The 19950-nt window shown below is 40.1% G+C and overlaps 1 protein-coding gene across 1 annotated transcript in view; it reads right to left on the bottom strand.

Annotated features, from left to right (window-relative positions):
* Nucleotides 1-19699, bottom strand: part of LOC131150473 (phosphoglucan, water dikinase, chloroplastic) — a 74071-nt gene extending 54372 nt beyond the window's left edge. Inside the window, exons 1-2 of the mRNA XM_058101201.1 lie at nt 19249-19699; nt 18156-18771 (exon numbers count right to left, since the gene is read on the bottom strand). Of these exons, the coding sequence (XP_057957184.1) occupies nt 18156-18771; nt 19249-19451 (819 nt within the window). The 5' untranslated portion in view covers nt 19452-19699. The remainder of the gene's footprint in view (nt 1-18155; nt 18772-19248) is intronic.
* Nucleotides 19700-19950: the final 251 nt, after the last annotated feature.

Raw genomic sequence — 19950 nt, 5'->3', positions numbered from 1 at the left:
GATGTTTGATGAATAGTCCCTTTGGCCAAGGAAAAAGACTAAAATCCATTTTGGAAAATTCAAGTGCATTTTCAGATAAAAAAAAATTTGAATACTAATGCCGACTAGAGTTCTTATTTCCTCATAGAATTGAGAAAATATTTTCAAAAACTTATACTTGCCTTTTAATAAATAGAACTAGATCATACGTACGAATAATCCATACAACAACAACAAACCAAGCCTTTAAGTCCCACTAGGTGGGGTCGGCTACATGAATCCTTTTCTGTCAATTTACGTGATCACATACAAATAATCCATAAATGACAAAAAATATGGATGCTCTTGATCTACATGAACCCCCCAATGTTTTTTTTTTATAACAAAAAAAAATCTATTAATGAAAAAATATTTACAATGACTGGAGGATAAGAAATCCTCTCGGTAGAAGAAAGAACTAACTGACAAAAAAAACACAATTACATTAAAGCTGCCCTCCAATCTCTTTGGACATAAGAAAGCGATAGACCCTCAAAAAACCCCAAAGAATGTGCCCAAAAAAAGGCATAAAAAATAACTTTCTCCCAAAGTAAAGGAGGAGAGATCTTCTTATCTCTGAAAAATCTAGCGTTCCTTTCAATCCATAGCACCCACAGCACGGTGAAAACTACAGAGACCAAAAGAATCTTCCTGTTTTATTCTCCCCAAAGCCCCAAAACTATACCTTCAAAAAGTCAAAATAGATTCCGAAGCCATCCAGTTCTCTCTTAAAACATTTTTTTTTTTTTTAAAAGATTGTTCCACATGTGTCTCACCAGCTTCAATGAAGAATTAAATGGCTAGAATTCTCATATGATCCACTTCACAGCATACAAATGCCAGGACTAAGTGCTTTGTAGGAGCCTCCTGATCTATAACACATCATTCATATTGGTCTTTTGAGTATAAGTGTGATAACCATACCCTTTAGGCCACAGTAAATTTAAACTATTATGGTAAATTAGCATGAGTTGCTTTTTTTTGCATTAAAAACAAGTTAATACTACTTGTTATTCATTAATTGAGTTGTGTTAACTGATATTGGGAATTCCATTTGACTTATTAGTGGTAGAAGGGGCTTAGATGAAAGGAAATTATGAGGGATATGTTAAAGCATAAACAACATAAAGAGTTGGGCAAAGAGGGAGGGGGAAGGATGGGGCATGCTGAAACCAGGTGTGACACCTGGCAGCACTACAAACTAGCAGCAACCACCTGGCAGCTCTGAAAACCAGCAGCCAACACCTAGCGCACAGATGGCCACACTGAAGGACCCTTGCTGCCACCAGCTGCAGCAGTCCTGCCATGTTTCCAGCCTAGAAGGAGACACTTGGCAAGCATCTGGCAGCAAGTAGCTGCTGCCTTGACCTAGCCAGCCCTGCAGAGCAGCCTGAACACAGAAAAGAATACCACAAACTCTTGCTGTAAACCCTAGTTCTAGAGAGAGAGAGAGATAGAGAGATAAATCTGCAGAAAATCAGGGAAATTCAGAGGAAAACTTAAACGGAGTTTGAAGAAGCTGAAAATCAAGGTAGCTATTCTTAATCTTCATTTATTCACCTATGGATTTTGGGGTATTCAAAGGAAACAAGGGTAGAAACTTGCAAACATATGAATCTTAATTAGGGAGATTTAAGCTTGTTATTTCTAAATACTTGATATGGCTGCATATATGTTCTTTGGTTACCATAGCCGCATATCTTGTTTAGTTGGGAATTCATCTTGTACGGATTATTGTTTTACTTACTATGGAAAAGCTTGTGTATATATATGTTGAGTTGCTATTTTGTGAAATAACTAGCACTGTTAATGGTTATTCAATCATTTAGTATTATTATTATGTGTTGGAGTTTTATTAGTAATAAGTGTAAGTATGGGTATTATGGTCATTCCCATTGTACTTGACATATATTATAAATAGAGTAAGAGACCTATCATTTTGTTTAGGTCTTCCATTTCACCCAATTATTCAACATGGTATCAGAGCAAGATTTTGAGACCTAAACCCTAATTGTCACAGCCATCATCAAATGGAAGCCCAAAACCCTAAATCTGCAGCATGTCTACCATTGTAGAAGAACTTCCAGCAACTCTATAGCCCTAAAAAAAGGCCAACAGCAGCCGGAAGCCAGAGAAATCGCAGGAAAATTCCTTGGTGACACTGCTAGTTCAGAAACACAAGATCTACAATAGATTTTGCAAAAACAACAGTGTCATCCACAGACACTGCCGATCTGCCCCCTACTGAAATCTCATCTCCAGCAGCTTCCCCACACTCCCTCATGTGCCGGTCAAAGGCTGCCAGGGCCAACCACATGCGCCAGTGCATGAAGCAAATTTCAGGCATGTTTCTGATCTGAATTCTTCCAGCAGGGCTCCAACCCTTCTATAAACATATTATTGAAGTTTTTCACGATGTTTTTGTTCAAAGACCTTACCTTTTTTAGTTGTTCATTTACAACATCCGAGAAATGGTTTTTTGGTGCTTCTCAAAGTTGTTTGTCAATGTTTATTGAGTTTACTGAGCCTGAAAGTGGTAATTGCTGTGTTTTTTGATTGCTATGTTGTGGGCTTGTGGTTTGCATCAGTTGTCAAAGGTTGTTTATCTTGGGATCGAGTTGGTGAATTTGAAAAACATGGTGCCCGCTGTGTGTTCTTGATTCGCTGCTCTATCAAGGTTGTATTTGTGTTGGGATGGAGTTCCCAAATCCCAAAAGTGGGTCTCCCTCGTCAGTTACTCAATGTGCTATAGATGTTTCAGAGGAAGAGTATTTAAAGTCCCTGCAGTATCAGGCCTCCCAACAAGCATCTCATCAAATTGTGTCTTTTGCTCAGAAAAGTAAACATACCATCTGTATGTCATCTGGTATCTCACCCACTAGTCCCTGGGTTATCAACTGCGCTGCTACTGACCCCATACAACAGGTGTCATCAACTTCTTTTCTACTCTCTAGTATTCTACAAATCTACCTCGAGTTACCCTTGCTGATGGGTCCACTACTGTTGCTAAGAGAATAGAAACAGTAAATCCTACTCCCTCCATCTCTCTTTCTTCTGTTCTCTACATTCCTAAATCTCCCTTTAATCTTATGTGTGTTAGTAAAATTACGAAGTCACTAAATTGCTCTGTAACCTTCCTTCCTAATTCTGTTCTTATTTGGGTTCTGAAGACAAGGATGACAATTGGCACAGAATGTAAGGCTGATGGACTTTACTACTCTGAGTCGCTCTTTTCTCCTATTGCCTGTAGTGTTGCTGTCACACCACATCAAGTCCATTGTCGCCTTGTTCATCCATCATTGGACAAGTTAAAACAGCTAGTTCCTACTTTGAGTTCTGTGTCTACCCTCGATTGTGAGTCTTGACAATTAGGAGAGCATCATCATGTTCCCTTTGCCTCTCGAGCCAATAAAAGAATCATTAGCCCTTTTATGTTAGCCCATTCCAATGTTTTGGGTCCTAGTCATGTCACGTCAAAGTTGGGGTTTTGATACTTGGTAACTTTTGTCAATGACTATTCCAAAATGACTTGATTGTACTTGATGAAAGATCGCTCTTAGTTGTTTAATATCTTTTTTGCCTTTTGTTCTCAAATAAGAACTCAGTTTCATAGCCAGTCCAAATACTTCGTAGTGATAATGCTAAAGAGTACTTTAATACTCAATTAATTACCTATATGACAAACTCTGGCAGTCTAGCATGATCCATCAGTCATCTTGTGCCCACACTCCACAACAAAATGGAGTTGCAAAGAGAAAAATTGACATTTTCTTGAAGTCACTCGAACCCTTTTGTATCAAATGAATGTCCCCAAATTTTTTTGGAGTGATGTTGTTCTCATTGCTTGCTCTCTCGTCAATAAAATATCATCCTCTGTCCTTGGTGGTAAGATCCCATATTCAATTATCTTCCCTAAGGCTCCTTTGTTCTCCTTTCCTCTTCATATATTTGGTTGTGCATCCTTCATTCATCAATTAAATCTAGGAAGGGATAAATTGAATCGTCGTGCTACCAAATGTATTTTTCTAGGTTATTCCTATACTCAAAAAGGATATTAATGTTACAGTCCCACTTTACATCGATTCTTTGTCTCTGTTGATGTCGCCTTTTTTGAGTCTACACGGTACTATTCTGATTCCTTGAGTTTTGCCAACCTTGATGAGTCTTTTCCTCTGCCTAGCCTTCCCGATCCTAGCTTACTTCCTTCATCTAGTCCCCCTACATCTTCATCCAGTTTGAGTCCTTCTCATTGCATGGATCATCCCAATCTACAAGTGTACACGCGACGACTCAAGGACGGAGAGCCTCCTCCAGCTTCCACTTCTACGCCTCCCGTTTCCTCGTCAAATGATCCTCTTCCACAAGTGGTTGATCCTCCTATTGCTGTTTGAAAAGGTAAACGCACATGTACTCGGCATCCAATCTCTAATTTTGTTTCTTATGATTTCTTGTCACCCTCATACTACTACTATTTTGTTAGTACCCTATCTTCTATTGCTCTTCTTAAGTCTATTTCTGAAGCCCTATCCTACTCTGGGTGGAGGAATGCAATGATAGAAGAGATGCATGCTCTACAAGATGATGATACTTGGGACATGGTACGTCTTCCTCCTGATAAGTCTATGGCTGGTTGTAGTTGGGTGCATACTATGAAGGTTAATCCAGATGGTCCCTTGGCTCAATTGAAAGCACATCTTGTTGCTATGGGATATACTCAGGTTTATGGCTTGGGCTATTCAGACACGTTCTCCCCTGTAGCCATGGTTTTAAATTTCCACGAAATTGTCGAAATTTTCGTCACCCTCAAAATTGAAATGACAATTGATTTCTATCTTGCATAATTTCCGTCAAAATCTCAACAAATCATCCAAAATTTATCGAAATCTCAAAATTTTAGCGAAACTAGTTGAAATTTGAATTATGTAATGAAATTTCCTCAGAATTCAAATGAGATATTTAGGGCTGAAGAGAAATTTCTCTCTTAATTTATTTTATTTATTTTGATCGAAACAAATTATTATTACAAGTGCTTTTGAAATTATATGAAAAAAATAAACTTACAACAACATTTTATTTAACCATTTGTGTCTAAATTATCATTATTTGTATAATAAATAATATTTAAATGATTTATGAATTTCGTTTGTATTAACCGATGCACTAAATGTGTTTAATGTACATTATCTTACAAATATGTGTGATGCACATGTTATATTACAACTTCTCCACTTCATACACAACATAAATGTATTTACTTGTAATATATTAGTCCTAAAACTTACATTATTATGTCTATTAATCATTTCTAAAGCTTCATAAAATATTTCAATGTTTTACTACTGATTTCCATTATTTTTTCAAATCGAAATCAAAATTGACATCGAAATTGAAATTTCCGTCGAAATTTTCGTACTTCTGGAGCTTCGAAATTTGAGTTGAAATCGAAATTTAAAGACCTTGCCTGTAGCCGAACTTACCTACATACGTTTGTTCATCTCCTTAGCCACCACTTATCACTGGCCTCTACACCAGTTTGACTTGAAGAATGCTTTCCTACATGGTGATCTTCAGGAGGAGGTCTATATAGAGCAACCACCTGGGTTTGCTGCTCAGGGGGAGTTAGGCTTAGTATGTCGGCTCAAGAGTCACTATATGCTTTAAAACAATCTCCAAGGGCATGGTTTGGTCGCTTCAGTGTTGTAGTACTTGAACTTGGCCTTCAACGATGTGCAGTAGATCATTCTGTATTTTATCACCATACTCCATCCGGAAGGATTCTGCTTATTGCATATGTGAATGATATTGTGAATACTGGTGATGATGATCAAGGTATTTAGAACCTAAAGCATTTCCAGCAAACTAAGTTTCAAACAAAGGATTTGGGACGAACTTCTTGGGTATAGAAGTATTGAGAACTCATACTAGAACCATCTTGTCACAGAGGAAGTATGTTCTTGATCTTTTAGATGAGACTGGGTCGTTGGAATTCAAACCCATTGATACACCTATGGATCCTAACAGCAAGCTAGTGCCAAAAATGGGTGATTTGTTGCCCAACCCGTGACGATATCGAAGACTTGTTGGAAAGTTGTAGTGTTTTAAAAGGCGAAGGCGTAAGGCGAGGCGTTTTACCCGCCACAAGGCGAGGCATAAGCCTTTTGGGACTGTATTTTTTAAAATAATTAATAAATAAATAATTATATATATAGTATTAAAATGAGAAAAATGTTAGAATAATGAAGAAAATCTTTTATGTATTTCCAAACAAAATCTTTTTTTTGCCCCTTGAATTAGCTTCAGACAATTCAGCAGGTGCAGCAAGATTTAATTTAAACAATTAAAATATGAAACAAAAACCTGAGAGACAAATAAAGAACTCAGACACGTCAGACAAAGACTTCAAAAAAGAGAGAGCAGATGCTGAGCGAGAAAGACCAGATGCTTCGAGAGAGAAAGAGAGCAGCAGCTTCAAGAGAGAGAGAGCAGCGGCTTCAAGAGAGAGAGAGCAGATGCTGAGAGAGAGAGAGAGCAAAGGCTTCGAGAGAGAGCAAAGGCTTCGTCAAGCTTCGTCAAGCTTCGTCCAGGCTTCGAAAGAGAGAGCAGAGGCTTCGCCGAGCTTCGTCTAGGCTTCGAAAGAGAGAGCAGAGGGTTCGCTGAGCTCCGTTGAGTCTTCGAAAGAGAGAGTAGAGGCTTTGTCGAGCTTCGTCCAGGCTTCAAAGAGAGAGCGAAGGCGTCATCAGGCTTTGACAACAAAGCAAAGGAGAAGAAGCTTTGCGAGAGACCAAAAGGCGTACGCCTTGCTTATGAGGCGTAAAAAAGTGTGGTTTTTTGGCTGAGGCATACGCTTTGTTGGCTGAGGCGAACGCTTTCTTGGATTTACGCCTTTACACATACGACTTGAGGCATTTTTGTCCCAAAACGCACGGAGGCGCACCTCAAAAACGCCTTTCAAAACACTGGAAAGTTGAATTATTTCACAGTCACTTGGCCAGATATATGTTTTGCAACAAGTGTTGTGAGTCAGTTTCTTGATTCTCCGAGAACAAGTCACTGGGATGCAGTAATTCGCACCTTGAGATATCTCAAAGGTGCAATTGGGAGAAGTCTCTTATATTAGGATCGAGGTCACATTAATATTCAGGGATATACTAATACAGATTGGGTTAGATCACCTTTTGATAGAAGATCCATAATCGGGTATTGTATCTTTGTTAGTGGTAATTTGGTGTCTTGGAAAAGTAAGAAACAAATTGTGGTGGCTAGGTCAAGTACTGAGTCAGAGTATAGGGCTATGGCGCACACTACATGTGAACTTGTTTAGTTGAAGAACATGTTGAAAAAACTAGGTTTTCCACATTCTCAGCCCATGTAGTTGATGTGTGATAATCAAGTAGTTATTCATATTGCCTTCAACCCAGTCATCCATGAGCAGACAAAGCACATTGAAGTTGATTGCCACTTTATTCAGGAGAAACTTGTACAGAAGCTCATTACAACCAATCATGTGAAATCTGAGTTTCAGCTTGCTGAGTTGTTCACTAAAGCCTTGGGAGGTGCTCGTGTGAAATGCATTTGTAACAAGCTAGGAGCATATGATATATATGCTTCAGTTTGAGGGGGAGTGTTAATGGTTATTTAATCATTTAGTATTATTATGTGCTGGAGTTTTGTTAGTAATAAGTGTGAGTTAGTAAGGGTATTGTGGTCATTCCCATTGTACTTATATTATAAATAGAGGGGGAGACCTATCAATGTGTTTAGGCCTTCCATTTCACCCAATTATTCAACAGGCACTATGTGCTGTTTGTGATATGGTGGAATTTAAGCAAGGAGGGATTGTGTTTCCCTAGGTGAAAGGCCCTAAACCTCCGGAAGGTATTTCCACGTTAAGCGGTGATTGGCCAAGCTGGAATTTGGCATTTGTTTGAGATAAAATGTGCACTTAGTTGAGACAACGCTGCTATGTTGGAAAAATGTGTAAAGGCAAGCTATTTGGATCTTTTGTGATAGTAACTTTAAATGAAGAGATTGCTTATAATAAAGAGTGTGTTCATGCATATTGCTTAGAATAAAAAGTGTGTTCATGCACCTTATCATTATGCATGCATATAAGAAATCATATGTTAAAGTCTGAAAATCTTTATTTTAATAAGGGGGAAATAAGAATGTCTACCAAGCTCATGGTTGCTCACCCTATTCCTTAATAATTTCAGGTTCTAACTGAAGGAGCGCCCCCACTTATTAAATTCTCCAAGAGACTGTCAATTTGACATGTATTACAAGTTGGCAGGAAGACAATAGCGGGATACTAAGCTTGTATTCAGTTGGCGGTTATCTATGTAGACTAGGAAGTGTGAAAAATGTTGTTTGTAAAGTACAGCCCAATATAAAGAGCTTCTCATTGAAAGTAAAACGTTTTTAGTTGCTATATGAAATATATGGATGTATATTGTGTTTTCAACAAATATTCACTCTTAATTGGTTTCTAACTTGTTTTCAAAGAACGATTTAGCAAAATAAATCCTTGCCTAGGCCTAGTGCCTCCATTGAATTTTAGATGGAGTCACGGCCGATTATGTGCCAAAAACAAGGACATGACAATAAGAATCCAAATGAGAGCTTGGACTTCAAATGGAACTTTTTCTTTCCAAACAATTTTGTTTAAAAGGAAAGGGCTCGGATTTGTGGATTTAGTAAGATTAAAGAAAAAAGACTTTGAAGAGACAGACCCGGAAGTGTCCCCAATCCAAAGCCTTGCGTCCCCTAGAAAATTTGGCAATAAAGAATCTAACACTGTCAACAACCGAGTTAACTCATCAACCTCTCTTTCGTTAAGACCCCTTATTAAAAAAAAAAAAAGGAAATCTAAAGAAAGAGAGCCCCCTTCATTGAAATAAAACGCTGAAATTGGTACCTAATGAACAAAGGAAACATGACACCAATAGCTCCAATGAAGACTCACCAACCCATATGTCCTCCCTAAAATGAATTTTATCTCCAATCCCTGCTTTGAAACAAGTTAATGGAAAGAAAAGACAAGCTACCTCTGAAACAAACTTCCAAGGACTTGCATAAGTAGCATTGCCTCTTCCTTTGGAATCCCAACCATTCCTGCGCAATCCAAATTTACCTTTTATTACTTTATGCCATAAAGAATTAGGTTCTAAAGGAAACTCCATAACCATTTCCCACTTAAAGATACGTTCCTAAGAAACAACACTACCAAGTCCCGAGCCCCCTTCAAACTTAGGCCTCCAAGCAGCATCCCAACAAACCAAGTGATCCCTCTTATTCTCCCCAATACCAGACCACAAAAGATCTCTCATAATTTTTCCAACTTCCTAGCCACCCTAGAAGGTAATTTGAAACAACAACAATAAACCAAGCCTTAAGTCCCACTAGGTGGGGTCAATTACATGAATCTTTTTCCACCAATTTACATGATGAAGGGCAATTTCCCCCAACAAATTGAGGGCTAGTAAATCCTTACTCACTATTTCGTTCCAAATTATTTTAGGTATACCCCTACCCTTTGTAATGCCCCTCACATGCACAAGTTCATTCTTCCTCACTGACACACTATTTGGTCTATGTTCCACGTGCTTGAACCATATGAGTAGTCCTTCCTTATCTTATCTTCTATAGGAGCTACACCTAACTTGTCGCGAATATGTTCATTTCTTATTTTATCTTTTATACTACTCATCCATCTTGACATTCTCATCTTGGCAACTTTTTTCCTTTTTGGATATGTTGTTTCTTAGCCACCCAAGATTCTAACCCATATAGCATAGTTGATCTTACAACCGTCCTATTGAACTTTCCTTTTAATTTTAAAGGTATTGTACGATCACAAAGCACGCTTGAAACACTTATCCATTTGAAAAAGGGTACAAAATAAAAGGGGATGTTGGCAAGGGAAGCACTAATGAGCATTATTCTACCCTATACCGAATGACAAGCCTTCTTCTAACCCGCCACTCTTTAACCCACTCTCACAATCACATGATCCCAAAAAGCATCAGATAGAGGATTTCCCCCTAGAGGACGACCAAGATATGATAATGGCCAAGAAAGGGATTCACAACCTGGCACTTGCTAAAGATTAAAAACAAAAAGTCTCTTAAATACTACTACACAAATTGATTAATGCTAAAGCACTGCTAGACAAATTGATTTTTAAGCCCAAAATTTTCTTAAAAATTCTAAGCAACACAAGAATCTTATGAAATTTCAGGTCATCATTCTCTAGGGAAAAAATGGCATCATCCCAAACTGAAGGTGACACACCTCCACATCCTCTCTGCCTATAGAAAGACCGCAAATGACCTTCAAATCCTAAGCACGGACACCAACCTACTCAAGACATCCACTACCAAAGTGAACAAAAAAGGGGATTAAAAATCCTCTCGTCTCAACCCTTCAAAATGCCGAACCAGTCCCTAGGCTGACCATTAACAATCACAAACTAGCAGAATTGAGGCACCCTCCTATCCACTTACAACAAAGACTCCCAAACCCTTTTCTCCTAAACACATTCATCAAGAAACAGAAATTTACTATATCATAGATTTTCCAAAATCAATCTTAAAATCACTCACTTTTTATCTCTCCTCCCCCAGAACCAAGCTAGTAGGCCTAAATTCTTCACCCTATGTGACACATTTGTCCATCTACCTAAAGAAAAATACTCTAGAGATAGACTATATACGACTTATATTACTGGAATACAAGAGATTGACGTAGTCCCATATCTCCTTGAATACATCCAAATGCATGCAAGTGCAAGGCATTGGGGTTCCATCAAGTTCCAGAATAGAGACGCAATCAAGTCACCTTCCTAAACACATACTTCTTTCCATTTGTCATCATTGGGTCTAGATTGAAACAACTATTCTTGCCTACACGTATCAAACAGATTTGAAAACCTTGGACCATAGCAAAATTACTTCCATTCAACTTCTTAGCTATAATCATGGACTCCATAGTAGTCAAAGGCGCAAGGTGCACCAAGGCACAAAGGGTACTTGGATCCTAGGCGTGAGGCATGAGGTAAAGGTACACGCCTCATGAAGTTGAGGTGAACATTTATTAAAGTTGTGTGTACAATGCCCTATTTGATGCATAATTGATTTATGAACACATTAGCAGTAATATTAGAATTTAAAATACCAAAAATATTCAATACCAAAACATAAACACAGAGAAGTTACGGCTACCGAGTACCAAGTTCCAACCAAAAGAAGCATAGTTCAACATAAGCATGCAAGAGTTCAAACTTCACACTACAAAGAAAATGAAATTGCCAAACCTAAGGACCAAAAGCATCGACAAAATAGCTCAATATCAAAAAAAAATTAAGAAAATAGTATAATAAAAGATTCCATAGTCTAAAATTTAGTAGTCCTCCTCAGTCATCATCAAAGAAGTCTACTAAGATATCATCATCTTTTTCTTCTTCATTAGAATTTTCTTTGCCAACATCTCCTTCCTCTATAGTCTCTCCTCTACACTACCCATTTGGATCTTATCCTCATCTATAAGTTCCAATATTGTAGCCCTAGCAGCACTAGATGAAGCTCTTCCTCTAGAAGATGATGAGACACTCACACTTATTCTTCATCTAGTACAATGCATGGGCTCATTTACTCCAACAGATCTAGCAACAAAACCCCATGTCAAAGGATCATTTTCAAACACATGTTCATCATCCTCATCAGAATTTCCATCCATCCTACCAATCAACCACTTATTACTACCATCAATGTCCTTTAAAAGGATGGAATCAATGGTATCACGCTTGTTGTATCGATACCTCAAAGTTTGATTATATTTCACAAACACCAAATCATTCAAGTGTTGCTAGGCTAGCCTATTTCTTGTTGAGGCACCTCTCGTCCATGTGCACCTCATTGCGCCTTTGTGTGCCTCATGTAAATCGCCTTGCCTCAATAGGCTTGAGGTGCTAGCCCCATCGCAATGTCACGGTCCGCCTTTTTCACACCGTTGTGAAGGGCCGTGCGGCGCTAGCTAAAGCACTCTTGCTTAACTAGCCAGCCTTTTGTTTACCAACATTCATCCACAAAGCACTTTCATTAACATTCAATCAGATAGCAGCGGAAATAATAATCAATTCATGAAAGCCGTGGCAACCAAGCAGTAAATATTGAAGCAAACGTAATTCATTAACAAATCCTCCGTTGACATGTTGTACTTAGCGAGGGAGGCAAGTAGGCTAAGCACGTTGACAATTGCTAGTGAGTTTTACAATGATTGATGAACACTCACCCTCCCCTAAAGAGCTTTCTAGGCCATTCTCACTCTAGCACTAGGAAACATCAAAGTGACCGAGGAGTCATACTGCCTTATTTGGCTTACAATGAAATAAATACTAGAAAATAACCCTACACTAGTATTTACATGATGGAAACCCATCCCAAACACACGAGATAAGCGGTCATAGGCAAGCATAATGCCCTGAACAAGCTTAGCCCGTGACATTCTCCCCCACTTATGCGGTCGACGTCCTCGTAGACTTTTGGCGATAGGTACACTTCAACTTTGTCCACGAATGGCTTCAAATCTTCCGTAGAAATCCAGCTGATTTCCTTATCATCAAGGCACTTCCACTTCACTAGGAACTTCTGCCGCTTCTTCCTTGAGGATAGGAACTTTCGGTCTGCAAGGATCTCTTCAACATCATGTCTGTCAGGTTGCATTGTCTTCCACTCTGCGCTGTTTGACTGACTTCTGCTCAGGTCGTTGGTGTTGGCGTTGAATGGCTTGAGGCAATTGACATGAAATTGCGGTTTTCTCTCCTGATCTGCCCACTTCTTCATCTGCTTAGAAGCTTTCTCCAGATAGGCTTGGGCAAACTCTGCATTCTGTCTCCCTTCACTGGTGAAGATGTACGCCCTGGGACTCTTTCGTCTGTACGGCTCGCCCACTGTGTGAGGTAACAGCGGCAGCTGGCCTGTAACAAGCACAAAAGGGCTCTTGTTGGTTGTTGAGCGCCTTTGGGCGTTGCCACAGAATGGAGCCACATCAAGTAGTTGCACGCCATTCTTCTGGTTGTCGTTGACAAAATGGCACAAGTACTCATCTAGCAGCTCTCTGAATCTCTTCATCTGTTCGTCTGTCTGTCGATGATAACTCGAAGAGATGTCAAGGTGTGACCTGAATATCCTGAAAAACTCTGTCAAGAAGTTGTCAGTGAACATTAAATCTTGGTCACAAATAATAACTTGGGGAAAACCCCAATGTTTCACAACAGTCACAAGGAACAATTGTGTCGTCCCCTCTGCCGAACAGTACTTTGGTGCGGCCATGAAAGTACCATACTTCTTCCGCTCCCCCTTGTCTTGTTGGCAAGTGAGACAAGTTTTGGTATAATTAACCACATCATCCCGCGTGTGCGGCCAATAATACCTTCCCAGTAGTCCTGTCATTGGAGTCATTCTCCGTGAATACCCCTTAACGAACTTCCTGCAGTAACTAGTAAGGCCAAGAAAGGAACGCAACTCCTTCACTGTCGTGGGGATCTTCCGTTCTTGAATCATCCTTACCTTCTCCATACCCCTCCGGATACGACCTTGTTCAACGACTTGACCAAGGAATTTGTTGCTCCACCGAGCGAAAGAGAAATTCTCCTTCTTCAAATTCAGACTGTTTCCCTTCAGCCTGTCGAACACCTTCCGTAGATGCTCTTCATGTTTCCTCTGAAACAACACCGATACTCCCAACGGTGTTTTGGAAGGGCGAACACATCCCGCTTCCACTTCATCAAGCTGTTTCCCCAACTCTACTATCTCTCTAGGCGCAATCCAACATGGCCCTTTAGCAGGTGGTTTCACTCCTAATAACAACTTGATCTCTTGCTCCACAGTCAGTCGTGAAGGCAAATTTTGAGGCAGCTTATCCGGCAACACCTCCTTATACTCATCCAACACCGCTTGGATGGTCGTAGGCTCCAGCTCTTGGCCTACTTCTTTGTCTACCACCACCGTGGCTAGACGTGTCTGCTCACCCTGACCCAATCCTTCATTGAGTTGTATGGCTGAAAGGGACTTCCCTTCGTCTCCTTTCGTTGCAACGACTTGCACCATGCACGAGTGATCTCCCATCAGACACAGGGAACCAGCCGAAAGCATCAGCACTGCCCTCGTCCCCATTAGGAACTCCATTCCCAGAATGACTGGATAGTCATCCAATGGCACCGCTGTGAAATTCGCATGACCTTCCCACTATCCAAGCTTTATAGCCACTTGCTTGGCTACTCCCAGAGTAGGCTGGGCTACAGAGTTAACTGCTTTCACGCGTCCTGTATCCTTCTCTAAGGATAAGTTGAGTCTTCCTGCTTCCAACTGCGAAACAAAATTATGAGTAGCTCCCGTATCCACCATAGCGCGAGTACTCTTCCCATTTATCCTCAAGTCCACAAACATTAACCCTTTTGCTCGTGTAACTTTCGGTGTTTTTGCCTGCTTTTCCAATGCGTTCACCAACCGCACTGAACCCACCCTTGGGGCATCATCCTCTTCCCCATCGTCTTCCACTGCCTGTTCTACAATGGAAGCTTGTAAGGCATTAAGTGATGCTTTGTGAGGGCACTCAAAAACTCTATGAAGACCTCGACACAAGAAACACTCAATTTTACTCTTCCCCTTTCCATTGGGTGTGTTGAACCCTTGAGACGACGAAGCTTGCTGTGAGGTTGATGATTTAGAGTCGGCTCCCCCACTCTTGGGTTTGCCATTCTTGAAAGACTTTCCACTGTTTCCCTCTCCGCCAAACCGTTTGGACGAAGCGGTCTCCTCACCAGCGTAGTCTGTCAAGCGCTCTGCAGCCGCTTGTGCAGTTGACAAGTCTTGAACCCTTTGCCTATGAAGTTCAGTTCTTGCCCACGGTTTCATCCCCTCTAGAAAATAGAACAACTTGTCCTTCTCCGACATATCCCGAATATCCAACATTAAAGCCGAAAATTGTTTCACATATTCACTGATTGAACCCGTATGCTTGAGATCTCTCAGTTTTCTCCTTGCATTATACTCAACATTCTCAGGAAAGAATTGGGCCTTGAGCTCTCTCCTCAAGTCTGCCCAACTATCAATCACACAGTTTCCATTTTCAATTTCTCGGTACTTGATACGCCACCACAGTTTGGCATCACCAACCAAGTACATGGTTGCAGTATCCACCTTTGCCTGTTCTGAGGCCATCCTCACAACGCGAAAGTACTGCTCCACATCAAACAAGAAGTTCTCTAACTCCTTGGCATCTCGGGCACCCCCATACGTGCTGGGTTCTGGCACCTTAGTCTTGCTAACTCCCGGAGTGTTGGAGTTCCCCATAGCAAGAACCATCACATTTACCTTTGCATCCAGATCTGCCATCCGGGCTTGCAAAGTTTCCACAGTGTGGCGAAAGTCCTCTGACATGTCACCTATCAAACCTGCTTGATGTTTTTGTGATCCCCTCACTTCATCAACAAGTTCTCTCATCTGGGCCACCTCCGCGGCCATAGTGTTGGTTGACTCTTCAACCTGTGCTTCCAGCACGCTGATCCTCTCAGCATTGTTTGGTGCCATGGTCACTTACCAAAGCTTCCCAAATCCAACAACGAAGGCAATCGAATTCACGTAGCAACTCAACCTTGGGCTCTCACCAAGTGTCACCGACTTGGCTCTGATACCAAATGTCACGGTCCGCCTTTTTCACACCGTTGTGAAGGGCCGTGCGGCGCTAGCTAAAGCACTCTTGCTTAACTAGCCAGCCTTTTGTTTACCAACATTCATCCACAAAGCACTTTCATTAACATTCAATCAGATAGCAGCGGAAATAATAATCAATTCATGAAAGCCGTGGCAACCAAGCAGTAAATATTGAAGCAAACGTAATTCATTAACAAATCCTCCGTTGACATGTTGTACTTAGCGAGGGAGGCAAGTAGGCTAAGCACGTTGACAATTGCTAGTGAGTTTTACAATGATTGATGAACACTCACCCTCCCCTAAAGAGCTTTCTAGGTCATTCTCACTCTAGCACTAGGAAACATCAAAGTGACCGAGGAGTCATACTGCCTTATTTGGCTTACAATGAAATAAAAACTAGAAAATAACCCTACACTAGTATTTACATGATGGAAACCCATCCCAAACACACGAGATAAGCGGTCATAGGCAAGCATAATGCCCTGAACAAGCTTAGCCCGTGACACCCCTTTATGCCTTGCGCCTAGAGGCGCGCTTTTCACTACTATGATGGACTCTATCCCAAAACACACAAACAAGACCAATAACGAACAAGCGAACAAGTGGAAGGAATTACGAACACAAGGACATAAGCATGCCACAACCCAAGTGGACCTAGCTATATAAATGCAGGCAACTGAACAACTAAAAAGATATCTTTGGACTACAATACATGACCCACAACTTGATATCATGGTTTATAGAGGGATTCAAGGACCATTTGGTCTAGAAACAAGACTCAATGAAGCCTCACACGCTGCCCACCAGCCCATGCAATTGGCCTTCAACCAGCACACAAAGGCGCTCAGTATGAATTTCGATGATGAGATTTCAAGGGGCTACAAATGGACAATGTTTGTGGATAGTGTTGTTCTGCAAAATCTCAAGGGGTTTTTATGGTTTGGCAGTGTCATCGAGGTATGTTTTCAATGATTGTCGTGTTTTCCGCAACTACTAGATCTTTTTCAAGCCTATGATGGTGTGGACATCTCTCCTATAGTTGCAGACATGCATAGTGTGTGGTTTAAGGCTCAGTTTGGCGATGGCTGTAGCACTTGGGTTTAAGGCCTCAAAACCATGCTTTGATACCATGTAAAAAGTGTTCAATATATTGGAAAATCTAATCATAGTAATAGGCACCTCTATTTATAACATATGCCATGTACATCACAATGACCATCATACAATTCTAACTCACCCTTACTAACATATAGAAGTAATACAAAATAACGAACACTAAATAACTAGTAGCAACCATAATTGGCAGCTCGATTCTTTTGCTAATTTCTACGTTTGCTTATACAATAGTGTACCCAACTAGACAACCCAAATATGCCTAAATGGAAGCTTAATAAAGGCAACTAGTTCACAGTTAGTTCCTTATATAATAAGTTGGACAACCCCAAAATGGGGCAAAATTAAATTCCGTTGGAAAGCTATTTGGTAAACTCCAGTACCAACCAAAGTTGCTTTTATTGCTTGAGAGGGAATTTTGGGGGAAATCTTACTATTGATAGCCTACAAAAGTGGGCATAATAAGGTTAACAGATGCTTATTATGCATAGGTAGTACAGAATCAGCATACTTTGCTTCACTATCCCTAGACCAATGATTTTACTCCTTGCTTTTCTAATGAACATAGTGTGATTGTCTGAATTCAAACTTCATCATAGTTTTCTAAAGTCTATCAAACCAAATCCTAGGGGACTAATTCAACTCATAAAGAAATTTTTTCAGCCTATACTTCTTTCCCCTCAAACCAGTCTTGAAAGCTATTTGGGTCAAGAAGAGTGTCCCCATACAATCAAACATGCTCTTACATGTTAGTTACTTTTGAAAAACTTGCAAAAAGGAGTTTGAGAGATTCTTTCATTTCTATGTTGTATTTTCTGCTGTAAAGATGTTGATATTAGGGATTATTTTTTCTTAACCTACAAGATTTATATGAAACAATATTTTTTCTAACAGATCTTTTTTCATGGGGGCCAAACATTTTTAAAACAATATCAAAAAGCTCCTTTTCATCAACTCCCTTTTCAAAGTTCTTTTTAAAAAGCCACAGGGGAGTCAAACTAAGCCTAATTTTTATTTAGTGTCAAGCATGCTTCTAGACATGTGTAACAATGCCATTAATGAGCTGATGCAGACTTTAAATAAACAACTTGGTTAGAAGTCTCCTTACATTGTTCTCAAAGCAAAAAAAAAAAACTATAAATGAGTAGAAATAATATAATAGTAGCATTAAGTAAACAAGTGTAAATAATTTAACAGCCAATCAAATGCTTCAAAAAATTAGTGTAAAAAAATCAAATCTAAAATATAGATTGACCACTATTAGAACTTATAAAGAGAAAAAGGGGGGAAATGAACAACTATTAAATATGCTACCTTCCGCCACCAATTCCTGGCTCCCTGATCACCCTCAATTAATCTTAGAGCCAAACCTTCCAGACCAGAAGTATCCCAGTTTCTTTCCAGCTGCCTGTTCTGATGTTCATTTGATCGCATAAACGACACAACCTTGCCCTGCCATTGCTCGACAAAAGGACTTGTCTCCACTTCTAAAGGAACTACACCATCAGTGATGGCAGATCCTTTATCATCAGCATCCTCCACTTCCACTTCATTCTGTTCTGCATCCAGAGGCAACAACTTGGCAGCCTCCCTCGTAGCATTCCATCTACAAATAATCACAAAACTACCTTGTTTTGGAAGTTTCAAGACCCGGTTATCACCATTTTCCCATACCATAGTCTTGTCCTTTCTCACAATGAGAAATTTGTACTCTAACAACTCACTGCCCCTCAATTCCAATTCACAAACCCACCCATTTTCCGTCCAACCCAACCATACTTCCTGCTTCCATGAACCCATCTCTTTCATAGACCCCAAAATCACAACATTCTCACCGAATTCAACTTGGTGATCCAATCTTATCCTCAGTCGCACCTTCTGGCGTCCATGCTGTGAACCTATCTTCTCTGTTATCTTCTTCTCTTCCTCCCTACCAAAAATAAAACCAAAGAAAAATAAATGTTTATTAATCCTTTCTTCAACTCCACGACGAAACAACTATCAAAAAAATTCAAAAAATGAATTAACTGTCCTCTAGTTCAGCCCATTTCAAAAGATAGGACAATGTTTTCTAAAGTTTATAAAAATATCAAAGTAAGCAGGGGGAGGGGGGCTAGAAGTAGAAAATTGGGATGATATTTAAACACCAACTCAAATACTCCATCTTTGATTCCCAATGTACCTCCAAGAAAGTGTTCCTAATACCACTAAAGTTGGGATGGTTAACTTGCTCTTATCAAGTTTGGGAATCCAAAAGCCACATAAAACATAGAACATAATTTCCCATTTTCATTTTCTTATCTATATCGAGTTGCAATCAACCAGAAAGCAACAATAATTAATAAAAAAAAAATGTTGAACCATTTCAGCAATAACGACGCACAGAAGAATGAAAGCAGCAAGATACCCCATTTTGGTCGAGGAAACTGCAGAAACAACTGGAAAAGAGCGTCTGGGTACTCTGGCCAGTCGCTCCAGAAACTCAATTCTAGGATTGAGGAAAGAGATGCTTTGAGGAATCGTGCGCGGATGATGGAAGAATATGAACTGCCTTCTGACATGGGTTTGCGTAGAGGCAGTGGAGCACTTCAGTAAACGCAGAGAATCCATGACAGGAGGGCTAGCATCCAAGGAAGGAAGGCAATTGGAATGGAAAACGCCACTGAGCACTGGGTACTGCTACTTTCTACAAAAAACTCAACACACGCGTCGGGGTCTGCCTGTCTCCTCCGATTCCTTCTCCGCTTCTTTTGTAGATTCAGAAATCGAGAGAGAAAAGGCGGATTCTTTGCTTCCGGCGAGTTTGTCCTACGCTCTCCATTTTTTGCCAGCTGGAAGCGGATCCCCACGCCCAATATTTTCTATTTCTATATATGTGTGAAGGAGGAAAGGAATTCATTTCCCGTGAGTACGATTTTGCCCTTGTTTACAGTTCTTACGAGGGCATATTAGGTATATCAAGATTGGCTGGGAGAGGCCAGAGTCGTATTGTAAGAAAGAAAAGAATGTACAAATAGTTTAGAGAAGATAGAGAGTTAATGATAGATTTTGGACAGAATAAAAGGAGATTGACTACCATCTACATATAGTAAACATGTATTGTAATGGG

Source organism: Malania oleifera, chromosome 3 (genome assembly GCF_029873635.1).
Source record: "Malania oleifera isolate guangnan ecotype guangnan chromosome 3, ASM2987363v1, whole genome shotgun sequence".
Classification (NCBI taxonomy): domain Eukaryota; kingdom Viridiplantae; phylum Streptophyta; class Magnoliopsida; order Santalales; family Ximeniaceae; genus Malania; species Malania oleifera.
This window is presented reverse-complemented; position numbering and strand designations above follow the sequence as displayed.